Source organism: Saimiri boliviensis, chromosome 4 (assembly GCF_048565385.1).
Source record: "Saimiri boliviensis isolate mSaiBol1 chromosome 4, mSaiBol1.pri, whole genome shotgun sequence".
NCBI lineage: Eukaryota > Metazoa > Chordata > Mammalia > Primates > Cebidae > Saimiri > Saimiri boliviensis.
The window spans coordinates 79859818-79873173 of NC_133452.1; the positions used below are offsets into that span (position 1 = coordinate 79859818).

At 38.3% G+C, this 13356-nt stretch overlaps 1 protein-coding gene across 2 annotated transcripts in view; it reads left to right on the forward strand.

Annotated features, from left to right (window-relative positions):
• The window catches only part of RNGTT (RNA guanylyltransferase and 5'-phosphatase), a 342640-nt gene that overhangs the window by 114490 nt on the left and 214794 nt on the right, over positions 1–13356 (forward strand). For both annotated transcript variants that reach the window (XM_039467722.2, XM_074397708.1), the window contains exon 11: positions 22–186. In XM_039467722.2, coding sequence (XP_039323656.1) covers positions 22–186 — 165 coding nt within the window. The remainder of the gene's footprint in view (positions 1–21; positions 187–13356) is intronic.

A 13356-nucleotide genomic window follows, 5' to 3' on the forward strand; every position in this document is an offset into this window, starting at 1 on the left:
CTAATTCTTTCTTTAATTCAGGGACAGCCAGTTGGAGATTGTGATTTTAATGTTCGTCTGCAGTGTATAGAACGAGAAATTATAAATCCTCGGCATGAAAAAATGAAGACTGGGCTCATCGACAAAACACAGGAACCATTTAGTGTCAGAAATAAGCCATTTTTTGACATCTGTATTTCAAGAAAGGTAAAGTTTACTTTTTTTTAAAAAAAATTATTGCTTATAATGTATCATGATTCAGCTTACAAGATAAATATGAAGGACATTTTACTGCCTAGTTGTCTTGACTTTGTCAGAAAATACTCAAGTTGGGTATAACACTGTTTTGGCCAAACATGGTATGACTCCTAGGCTTTTTCTCTTGAGTAAGATTCTCAATGGTGGCACCTTAAACTAGGTTGTTTCCCTGTTTCTCATAATAGTTTTTGTTTCCCAGTCGTTGGTCATATTACATTTTTTAAAAAGCTATAAACAATATAGAATTGTATTGAATGAAAATCATTAGGCCTACTCCTACGCATCCTGAAGGTAAAGTGTTTGGTACGTACTCTTATTAAAAATACATTTGTATATATGGATACATACACACACACATACACACACACACACACACACACACACATTGAAGTCTTTTATTATTATTATTTTTGTTATTTTCACTTAAAGTGAATCATACTAAGGCTGGGTGCAGTGCCTCACGCCTATAATCCCAGCACTTTGGGAGACTGAGTAGGGTGGATCATGAGGTCAAGACCAGCCTGACCAATAGGGTGAAACTGTCTCTACTAAAAATACAAAAATTAGCTGGATGTGGTGGTATGTGCCTGTAGTCCCAGCTACTTGGGAGCCTGAGGCAGGAGAATTGCTTGAACCCAGAAGGTAGAGGTTGCAGTGAGCCGAGATTGTGCCACTGCACTCCAGCTGGGCGACAGAGCAAGACTCCATCTAAAAAAAAAAAAAAATTTCATACGAAATATTCCAGGATGTTGGTTTTTGTTTTGTTTTGTATTTTCACTTAACAGTATGGCTTAGATATATTTCCATGTCAATGCATAGATTTGCCATATTATTTGTTAAGTGCTACATAGTAGTGATAGTAAAGATGTACCATACATTATGTTATAATTGATGGATTTTTAGGTTGCTTCTAGTCCTTTGCTATAACATTGTTTCAGTGAACATTTTTGATTATATGGTTGGATATTTCTTCAGTGTAAGTAGAATTTTTGGTTTAAAGATTATATGAGTAATGTTAGTAACTACTGCCAAATTCCTTTCCAATATCAGGCAATTTTGTTTCCAGGAGATGAGAGCACTCATTTTCCCATTGCCAGCACTCTTTTCTTTCTTGATCTGTAGGCAAGGCAGTGTATTGTAATGGGAAGGTATGAGATTTTTTTTTTTTTTTATTTAGGCAGAGTCTTGCTCTTTTTTTTTTTTTTTTTTTAAAGGCAGAGTCTCTCTCTCTCTCTCTCTCTCTCTCTCTCTCTCTCTGTCTCTTTTTTTTTAAAGGCAGAGTCTCGCTCTGTTGCTCAGGCTGGAGTGCAATGGTGCCATCTTGGCTCACCACAGCCTCGACCTCCTGGGCTCAAGCAATCCTCCCACCTCAGCCTCCCCAGTAGTTGAGACTGCAACAGGCACATACTACCATGTCCAGCTAATTTTTTTGTGTTTTTTTTCTAGAGATGGAGTTTCCCTGTGTTGCCCAGTCTGCTCTCAAACTCCTGGGCTCAAGTAATCAGCCTGCCTTAGGGCTCCCAAAGTGCTGGGATTACAGATGTGAGCCACCATGCCTGGCTGAAAAGTTCATTTTAATGTAGTTTAATTTGACAATATATTTCTTGCATCTTCTGGTTTTCTGTCTTGCTTAAGAAGCCCTTCACCTCTAAAATGTTTTAATATTATATTCTAATAGTGCTACGATTTTGTCTGTGATTACATTTAGATGCTTTGTTTTTACTCTTTCATTGCTTCAGGGAATGGTCTTCTGTTTGCGTAGTCTATTTAGCATCCAGTTTCTTCTATTCACTGTCTCTTCTTTATGCCCTGTGTTCTCACAGGTACTGACTAATTCTGTTTATGCCTCATATCCATTTCTTTTTCATTCTCTTTTTTTCTTTGTTCTCTTTTCTTATTATTTTTAGTATCACTAATATGAATACTATTATTAGTGGTACTACTGTTATTGCTGCTGCATGGTTTGTTTTCAATGGAATATTTACCAGATCTAGTGTTTAAAAGCAAATGTACCTTGGTATTTCTGCTTTTTTAGGACATGACATATAAACAGCATATTGACTATTTCCTAAGATTTTTTCAATTTCTCATTTGTGCTTTTGGTGAGATTCTTATTTCTTTGTATATAAATTATATATAGTATGTTCTGTATGCCTGTTATGTGTTAGGATGTCTGATTTATTGAACCTACCATTTAATTTGTTTTTCTTCTCTGACTTTCCCTTTTCCTTTCTTCCCTGTTTTGTAATTTCTCAGCAGTTTTGAATATTTGTAAGACACTTGGTTTTGGTAGTGGTTAACTTTCTTAGCAAGCCTGATTGGTGATTCTAATTTGTAGATATGTTAGTTGGCAGTCATAAAACTCTGCTCTCCTTATCAGAATAGAAATGTATTTTGAGCCTGCATACCACATGGTTCCATGCTTGATTATATACTATAAGCATTTGAAATGTTTTAGAAGTTTTAGAAAGGATAAGGGGGCACATTTGGCATTCAGAAGAAGGCTAGCTGGCTATTTCCTAAGAAGCCTGAAGGAATGATACACCTTTTGGGAAATTTGTCATATTCTAGAATCTGGTTTGTAGCTTCACAGATTTGGAAACTTTGGGAGCCATTTGCTCTTTTTATATTTCTCTATTAAGAATTGAATTTATGGTTCAGCTTTGATTCTGTTTTGAGTACTTGTACATTAAAATTGTATGTGGCATCCAAGAAGTAGCATTATGGTGGGATTTTAATTTCTAAACCAGTATTTTATATGCCTGGTTTAGAGCATTTGAAAATTTGATGCCATGAAGAACAATGGTATTATTTATATTCAACCCAGGGAATAGTATACCCAAATAATTAATATTTTGGGGGAGGAGAGTGGTTATGATAGAATTGTACCAAAAAAAGTAGCGACATATGCAGTCATGTTTTAAACTCTTCACCTGCTCCTACTTTAGTCCGCTTAATTTGGTATTAGTCTTTGGATATGATATTAGTTGTAAGTAATCTAGCACTGTTGAGTGGCTTTTTCATTAAACAATTACAGAGTAATCATTCAACTTTTACTAAGATTTTGTGTAACACCTGCTTGGCTTAGAAATTTTGGTTGACCTCTGCTGCTGTAATCTTCCCACAGTTCACTGCTTGCCTTTTGTGTCTGTTTTGGCAGCAGGGATGTTAAGGGGGTACCTACCAAGAGCCTGTGTACTATTGTGCCCTGTCCAATAGGTTGGGTAAAGATAAAGTTAATACTTAACATCGGCTATGTCCATAGTGGAAATCTATTAACAGGAAATGTGTTCTCTTACGGGAATATTTTCCAAATTGTAAATCGAATATAAAAATTGGGCAAAAGCCAAATTGCTTTTTTTTTTTTTTAATTTTTAAATTTTTTTTATGGTATTTGGGCTCTGAGGTACATGTGCACATCCTGCATCTTGCAGGGTTGTTGCATAGGTACATACATGCCATGGTGGTTTGCTGTCTCCATCCCCCGCTACGCCATTACCTATATCAGGCATTTCTCCCAGTGTTATCCTGCCCCCACCTCCACCGCTGTCCACCCCCCAGCCTAGCCCTGTGAGTGTTGTTCCCTTCCCTGTGCCCAGGTGTTCTCATTGTTCATCACCCACCTATGAGTGAAAACATTCGGTGTTTGGTTTTCTGTTCTTGTGTCAGTTTGCTGAGAATGATGGTTTCTAGGTTCATCCATGTTGCTACAAAGGACACAAACAAATCGTTTTTTATGATTGCATAGTATTTGATGGTGTATGTGTGCCACATTTTTTTTTGTCCAGTCTATCATCGATGGGCATTTGGGTTGGTTCCAGGTCTTTGCTATCGTAAACAGCGCCACAGTGAACATACGTGTGTATGTGTCTTTATGATAGAATGATTTATAATCCTTTGGGTAAATACTCAGTAATGGGATTGCTGGGTCAAATGGAATTTCTATTTCTAGATCCTTGAGGAATCACCACACTGTCTTTCACAATGGTTGAACTAATTTACACTCCCAGGTAAAAGTGTTCCTGTTTCTCCACATCCTCTCCAGCATCTGTTGTCTCCAGATTTGTTTTTGTTTGTTTGTTTATTATTTTTATTTTATTTTATTTTAGTCTCCAGATTTTTTAATGATTGCCATTCCAACTGGTGTGACATGGTATCTCAGTGTGGTTTTGATTTGCATTTCTCTAATGCCAGTGATGATGAGCATTTTTTTCATATGGTTGTTGGCCACATATTTGTCTTCTTTTGAAAAGAGTCTGTTCATATCCTTTGCCCACTTTTGAATGGGTTTGTTTTTTTCTTGTAAAATTAGCCCTTTGTCTGATGGGTAGATTGCGAAAATTTTTTCCCATTCTGTTGGTTGCCGGTTTACTCTAATGATTGTTTCTTTTGCTGTGCAGAAGCTCTTAAGTTTAATTAGGTGCCATTTGTCTATTTTGGCTTTTGTTGCCAACGCTTTTGGTGTTTTAGTTATGAAGTCCTTGCCTGTGCCTATGTTCTGAATCGTTTTGTCTAGGTTTTCTTCTAGGGTTTTTATGGTGTAAGTTCTTATGTTTAAATCTTTAATCCATCTGGAGTTAATTTTATGTTTAAACCTTTAATCCATCTGGAGTTAATTTTTGCATAAGGTGTAAGGAAGGGGTCCAGTTTCAGCTTCCTACATATGGCTAGCCAGTTTTCCCAACACCATGTATCAAACAGGGAAAGGGAATCCCCATTGCTTGTTTTCGTCTGGTTTGTCAAAGATCAGATGGTTGTAGATGTGTGGCGTTGCTTCTGAGGCCTCTGTTCTTTTCCTTTGGTCTATATCTCTGTTTTGGTACTAGTACCATGCTCTTTTGATTACTGTAGGCTTGTAGTATAGTTTGAAGTCAGGTAGCGTGATGCCTCCAGTTTTGTTCTTTTTGCTTAGGATTGTTTTGGCTATGTGGGCTCTCTTGAGGTTCCATAGGAAGTTTAAGATGTTTTTTTCTTGTTCTGTGAAGAAGGTCACTGGTAGCTTGATGGGGATAGCATTGAATCTGTAAATTACTTTGGGCAGTATGACCGTTTTCACAGTATTGATTCTTCCTAACCATGAGCATGGAACGTTTTTCCATCTGTTTGTGTCCTCTCTTATTTCCTTGATCAGTGATTAGTAGTCTCCTTAAAGAGATCTTTTACCTCCTTTGTTAGTTGTATTCCTAGGTATTTTATTCTCTTTGTAGCAATTGTAGATGGGAGTTCACTCATGATTTGGCTTTCTGTTTGCCTGTTATTGGTGTATAGAAATGTAATTTTTGCACATTGATTTTGTATCCTGAGACTTTGCTGAAGTTGCTTCTCAGCTTAAGGAGGTTTTGGACTTGAGACTATGGGGTCTTCTAAATATATGATCATGTCATCTGCAAATAGGGACAATTTGGACTTTTTCTTTTCCTAATTGAATGCCCTTTATTTCTTTTTCTTGCCTAATTACTCCAGCTAGAACTTCCAATACTGTATTGAATAGGAGTGGTGAGAGAGGGCATTCTTGTTTAGTGCCAGTTTTTAAAGGGAATGCTTCTGAATTTTTGCACATTCAGTATGATGTTGGCTGTGGGTTTGTTATAAATAGCTTTTATTGTTTTGAGATACGTTCCATCAATACCTAGTTCATTGAGAGTTTTTAGTCTAAAGGGCTGCTGAATTTTGTTGAAGCCCTTCACTGCAACTATTGAAATAATCTGTTGAGATAATAGTTTGATTTTTGACTTTGGTTCTGTTTATGTGGCAAATTATGTTTATAGATTTGTGTATGTTGAACCAGCCTTGCATCCCAGGTATGAAGCCTACTTGATCTTGGTGGATAAGCTTTTTGAGGTGCTGTTAGATTCAGTGTGCCAGTATTTTATTGAAATTTTTTGCATCAGTGTTCATCATGGATATTGGCTTGTAGTTTTCTTTTTTAGTTGTGTCTCTGCCAGATTTTGGTATCAGGATGATGTTGGTCTCACAGAAAGAGTTACGTAGGATTCCCTCTTTTTGTATTGTTTGGAATAGTTTCAACAGGAATGATACCAGCCCCTCTTTGTATGTCTAGTAGAATTCAGCTGTGAACCTGTCAGGACCTGGACTTTTTTTGGTTGGTAGGCTATTAATTGCTGCCTCGACTTTAGAATTTGTTATTGGTCTATTCAGGGTTTCAACTTCTTCTTGGCTAAGTCTTCAGAGTGTGCAAGTGTCCAGAAATTTATCAATTTCTTCCAGATTTACTGGTTTATGTCCATATAGTTGTTTGTAGTAATCTCTGATGATGGTTTGTATTTCCGAGGAATCGGTGGTGATCTCCCCTTTATGGTTTTTTTTTTTTTAGATGGAGTTTTGCTCTTGTTACCCAGGCTGGAGTACAATGGCGCGATCTCGGCTCACTGCAACCTCCGCCCCCTGGGTTCAGGCAATTCTCCTGCCTCAGCCTCCTGAGTAGCTGGGATTACAGGCACGTGCCACCATGCCCAGCTAATTTTTTTGTATTTTTAGTAGAGACCGGGTTTCACCATGTTGAGCAGGATGGTCTCGATCTCTTGACCTCGCGATCCACCTGCCTCGGCCTCCCAAAGTGCTGGGATTACAGGCTTGAGCCACCGTGCCCGGCCCCCTTTATCGTTTTTATTGCATCTATTCAATTCTTGTTTTGATCTTGTTTCTGTAGCTCTTTAAATTTTGGTTTTAGATCTTTCCTTGTTTCTCATGTGGGCATTTATTGCTATAAATTTCCCTCTAGACGCTGCTTTAAGTGTGTCCCATAGGATCTGGTATGTTGTGCTTTCATTCCTGTTGGTTTCAAAGAACATTTTTATTTCTGCCTTCATTTCATTGTTCATCCATTCATCATTCAGGAGCAAGTTGTTCAGTTTCCATGTGATTGTGTGGTTTTGAGTGCTTTTCTTAATCCTGAGTTCTTATTTGATTGTGTCTGAGAGACTGTCATGATTTCTATTCTTTTGCATTTGCTGAGGAGTGATTTACTTCCAATTATATGGTCAGTTTTGGAGTAAGTGCAATGTGGTGCTGAGTAGAATGTGTATTCTGTGGATTTGGAGTGGAGTATCCTATAAATGTCTATTAGGTCAACTTGGTCCAAGTCTCTGTTCAAGTCCTGGATATCCTTGTTGACTTTCTGTCTCATTGATCTGTCCAATATTGTCAGTGGAGTGTTAAAGTCTCCCACTATTATTGTGCAGGAGTGTAAGTCAGTCTCTTTGTAAGTTTTTAAGAACTTGCTTTATGCATCTGGGTGCTCCTGCATTGGGTGCATAAATAGGATAGTTAACTCTTCTTGTTGCATTGATCCTTTTACCATTATATAATGCCCTTCTTTGTCTCTTTTGATCTTTGTTGGTTTAAAGTCCGTTTTACCAGAGACTAGGATTGCTACCCCTGCTTTTTTTTTTTTTTTGCTCTCCATTTGCTTGGTAAATCTTCCTTCATCCCTTTATTTTGAGTCTGTGTGAGTCTTTACATGTGTAATGGGTCTCCTGAATACAGCACACTGATGGGTCTAGACTTTTTATCCAGTTTGCCAGTCTGTGTCTTTTGATTGGGGCATTTAGGCCATTTACAGTTCATGTTAATATTGTTACGTTTGAATTTGATACTGCCATTTTGTTACTGGCTGGTTGTTTTGCCTGTTAATTGACGTGGCTCCTTCATTGTGTCATTATTCTTTACCATTTGGTACGTTTTTGCAGTGGCTAGTACTGGTTGTTCCTTTCCCTATTTAGTATTTCCTTCAGTAGTTCCTGTAAGGCAGATCTTGTAGCGATCAAATCTCTCAGCAATTGCTTGTCTGTAAAGGATTTTATTTCTCTTTCACTTATGAAGCTTAGTTTGGCTGGATATGAAATTCTGCCCTGAAAGTTCTTTTTTTTAAGGATGTTGAATATTGGCTCCCACTCTCTTCTGGTTTGTAGAGTTCCTGCTGAGAGTTCTGCTGTGAGTCTGGTGGTCTTTCCTTTGTGGGTGACTCGACCTTTCTCTCTGGCTGCCCTTAGCATTTTTTTCTTCATTTTGACCCTGGTGAATCTGGTGATTGTGTGCCTTGGGTTTGCTCCTCTTGAGGAATATCTTTGTGGTATTTTTTGTATTTCCGGCATTTGAATGTTGGCCTGCCTTGTTAGGTTGGGGAAGTTCTCCTGAATAATATCCTGAAGAGTGTTCTACAGCTTGGATTCATTCTCTCTGTCACATTCAGGTACACCTTTCAAATGTAGATTAGGTCTTTTCACATAATTCCATAGTTCTTGGAGGGTTTGTTCATTTTTTTCACTCTTTTTTCCCTAATCTTGCCTTCTTGTTTTATTTCATTGATTTGATCTTCTATCTCTGATATCCTTTCTTTTGCTTGATCAATTCAGCTGTTGAAACTTGTGTATGCCTCGCGAAGTTCTCGTGCTATGTTTTTCAGCTCCATCAAGTCGTTTATGTTCTTCTTTAAGTTGGTTATTCTAGTTAGCATTTTGTCTAACCTTTTTTAAAGCTGCTCAGTTTCTTTGCATTGGGTTAGAACATGGTCTTCTAACTCAGAGAAATTTGTTGATTACTCACCTTCTGAAGCCTGCTTCTGTCAATTCGTCAGATTCTTTCTCTTTTTTTGTTACCTTGATGGTGAGGAGTTGTAATCCCTGGAAGGAGAAGAGTTCTTCTGTTCTTTGATGGTTTTATCCTTTTTGCGCTGTTTTTTCCCCATCCTCGTGGATTTACCTCCCTTTAATAATTGAAGTTGGTGATTTCAGAAGTGTCTGAGTGATCTTTTTTTTTCTGTTGAGGTTGGAGCTGTGTCTTTTTTGGCCTGTAGAGGGCATTGCTGGGCTCTCTCAGGTTCAGTCAGGTTATTCGGGTAGGTGGTCCTTCCCTGGAGTTTGTTTGCAGGTGAGATTGACCCCGCCTTCCCAATTGTGTGCCGCCTTCCCAATGGTGTGTCGCCTTCCCCAGGTGGATCTTCCTGGTTGGGGTCAAGCTGGTGTATTTGCTGTCAAGCTGTCTAGCGAGGGCTTTAGTTTTAATTCTGTGGAGGTGGGGCCTGCCAGGCCTTATAGTCTGTTTCCCTGTTTTCAACTCTGCCTCCCCTTGTGGGATAGTCCGTCCCACTGGCATTAGTTCAAACTCCCGCCCAGGTCCCTGCTACAACTTGCTGCGCCTGCTGCACCTGCTGCTCAGATTTGCATCGACTACCCACGGGACCCCACTGACTGGCAGGGCACTCATGGACCGTGGCACAGGATGCGAAATGGAGCACTGAGGGGGTTAAGTCCCCCCGACGCTCCCAGCTGGCTGCACGTTTCAGGTGGGGATGTGCTTCCCTCACCCCTAACCCATCCTGCCACCCCTCGTCTTGATTTGCCGTCCTGCCCTGCCTAATTTCTGTGCCCAATCAGTCCCACAGAAACGAACCTGGCATCTTGTTTGGAATGGTGAAGTCCTCTAGCCCTCTGCGTCTCATTCGCTGGGAGCTGCATTCTGTTGCTGGCTTCTCTAGGTCATCTTAGCGCCCGCTGTGATTTGTTTTTTAAAAAGTGAATTTGACAGGTTGTGCTGTCATAATTCAGAGTTCAGCATTTAAGAAAATGTGTTTAGGTAGTATAACTTACTTAGTCAAGTCAGTACTGCTTAGAAATATTTGCTAATCTATCAGAACTATTGTTCAGGGATTTGAAGCAATTATGTGGAACAATTTTTATGTAGTTTTTCACTAGAAATGTAATGCTCTTACTATGTTTATCTTTATACTTAGCTTACGTAACTCCTTAAAATCATAGGATAGTTCTTTTTTAAAAGCAATTCTAGCCAGGCATGGTGGCTCACACCTGTAATCCCAGCACTTTGGGAGGTCAAGGCACTTCAATCGCTTGTGCCCAAGAGTTCGAGACCAGCCTGGGCAAAATGGCAAAACTCTGTCTCTGCAAAAATTACAAAAAAATTAGCTAGGCATGGTGGCACATGCCTGTAGTTCCAGTACTCAGGAAGCAGAGGTGGAACAATTGCTTGAGCCTGGGAGTTGAGGCAACAGTGAGCCAAGATCGCTTCAGCCTGGGTGAAATAGATTAATGAAATATTTAAATAAATTAATGAAAGCAGTTCTAATTTTTAGAATTTTAAATAGGCTCCTCTTCCCACTTTCAGTTCTTTCTTATTGATTTTTGTCTTTAATGTCTCTTACCAAAGTATTTTTGGTCGTAAAATACAAAAGGAAAACACATTTGATAGCAGAATTGGTGTAATCATTTAAGACCTTAGTAACACCAGTTATAATATAGTAACTGCAATTGACAGGTTACTGCTGTGGAGATTTTTGTCTTTGTTAATGGGATGGTAAAATAGTGATATTATGAAACTTACAGCATTTTCAGGGAAGTATAGATCATTTATTTTAGGAATGGTAGTTTTCGTGAAGTTTTAAACAAAATTTACAACTATAAAACATGCCTACTAATTTTGTAGAAAATAATAGAATTTCTTATATCTTTAAAATCTTGAAGATTATTTTGATTTTAGGAATTTATTAATATAGCTCTATAACCAAACCTCTTTGTTTTGTTTAATTTGATCTGTTAAACATAATGAAGGGATGATTAACTGTTTTTAGCTTTAATATACGGTTCGAATACATCCAAAATAGTAATAACAAGTAGTTTTTCAAACTGTGATTGTATTTACATTTCCAGTTTGAAGGCCAATTTAAAAAGAATTATTTGAATAGATTACATGTGGCTAACAAAACTTGAAAAACATGCAGTAAAATGTTTCTCTGAAAGCCCCCCATCCATTTATCACCTTCTCAGCTTTTCATATACTATAGATAGAATACTATTTTTTTTTTCTGTTTAGACCTGTTTATCTCATGAATTATAAGATAGTTCCTGATGTTGAATCATTCTCTCATTCCTGGGATAAGCCCTACTTCGTCTTAATATATTATTTTTAAAAAATGTACTGTCAGCCGGACGTGGTGGTTCCTGCCTGTAATCCCAGCACTTTGGGAGGCCGAGGAGGGTGGATCATGAGGTCAGGAGTTTGAGACTAGCCTGACCAAGATGGTAAAACCCTGTCTCTACTAAAAATCCAAAAATAAGCCGGCATGGTGCTGGGCACTGTAATCCCAGCTACTCGGGAGGCTGAGGCAGGAGAATCGCTTGAACTTGGGAGGTGGAGGTTGCGGTAAGCTGAAACTGTACCACTGCACTCCAGCCTGGGTGACAGAGTGAGACTCTGTCTCAAAAAAATAAAAAAGTGCTACCTATGCGTAGTTTTGTTTCTAACTTTAAAAAAAATTTTTACATTGATGTTTATAAATAATTTTGGTATTTTGTAAATCTTTGGAAACTTTTTCATTAGTGGTACACTCTGTTGTACTCTGTTTTCATCAGTGTTATAAAAAGAACTTGGTTTAAAAAAATATGTTCTGGAGCTTTTTTGTTGTTGTTGTTGTTGTTGTTATTGTTTAAAGACAGGGTCTTGCTCTGTCACCCAGGCTAGAGTGCAGTGGCACAATTATTGCTCACTGCAGCCTTGAACTCCTGGGCTCAAGTGATTCTCCCACCTCAGCCTCACTAGTAGCTAGGACTACAGGCACGTGCCACCACACTCAGCTAATTTTTACGTTTTTTATGAAGATAATGCCTCTCAGTATGTTTGACCAGGCTGGCCTTGAACTCTTAGGCTCAAGTAATCCTCCTGACTTGGTTTCCCAAAGTGCTGGGATTCCAGCCACTGTACCTGGCCAGACCAGTTTAATGAAAGCTTTGGAATTATCTGCTTTTTTAGGTTTTTGAGGAATTTCCCCATGGAATTATTTGGATCCCAGTGCATTGAGTTTGTGTTAATACGTTTTTTACTTCCTATGTGAAAATTCACGTACGTTTAGATTTTTCTCTCCTTTGTAGTGAAATACGCATCTATTAAATAAAGTACTTGAAGTTTCTTCTTTTTTCATGGACTTTTTTTTTTTTTGTACTTGATCATAGCCAAGAAGTTAACTGATTTTGTTTTTAATGTGATAGCTATTTAATTTTTTTCTCCTTCCATGAACTGACTTTTAGATTAATTTTTAATTTTTGCTGTTTTCCTAAGCCAAGCCTAGTTATGTTTTAATTTTACTTTAGAGACAGGGTCTTGTTCTATCACCCAGTCTGGAGTGGAGTGGCATGATGAGAACTCATTGCATCCTCAACTTCCTTGGCTCCAGCAATCTTCCTGCCTTAGCCTCCTGAGTAGCTGGAACTACAAGCACACGCTACCACATCTGGCTTATTTTTTATTTTTTGTGGAGATGGGGTTTCACCATGTTCCCTAGGCTGGTCTTGAACTTCCAAGCTCAAGCAGTCTGCCCACCTTGATCTCCCAAAGTGTTGGGATTACAAGTGTGAGCTACCAAATAGCTGATAATTTCTTTGTCATGTTTGTAAGAGTTTTGCAATTTTGGTTTATTTTTTAATCTTTTCCAGGCTTGTGAGAGTTTAAAATTTCTTGTGGAATAGTCTTTATTTTCTGAGTTTATTCTTAATTAAAAATTTTTAATTTTATTGTAGTGAGATGAGAGAATATATCTGTATTTTTTTTACTTTTTTGGAATTTACTATAAGGTGTCATCAATTTCATATATATATATTAATTTTTTTTAAACAGAGACAGGGTCTTGCTATGTTGTCCAGGCTTGTCTCAAACTCAGGGGTTCAAGCATTTCTCTCGCAAGTAGCTGAGCTACAGGCATGTACTATTGTACCTGGTTAATTATAATACATTTTAAAACTTTCTGGTACAGATCTATCAGCCTTAAAGTTCTGGTAGTTAACTGACTTTTTGTCCTGGTATGAGGTTTAATGGTTTTTTTTTGTTTGTTTTTGTTTTGGTTTTGAGAAAGAATCTTGCCCTTTTGCCCAGGCTGGAGTGCAGTGGCGCAATCTTGACTCATTGCAATCTCTGCTCCCTGGATTCAAATGATTCTCCTGCCTCAGCTTCCCAAGTAGCTGGGATTACAGGCGTGTGCCACCATGCCCAGCTAAGTTTCATATTTTTAGTAGAGACAGGGTCTCATTATGTTGGCTAGGCTGGTCTTGAACTACTGACCTCAAGTAATCCACCCGCCTTGGCCTACCAAAGTGC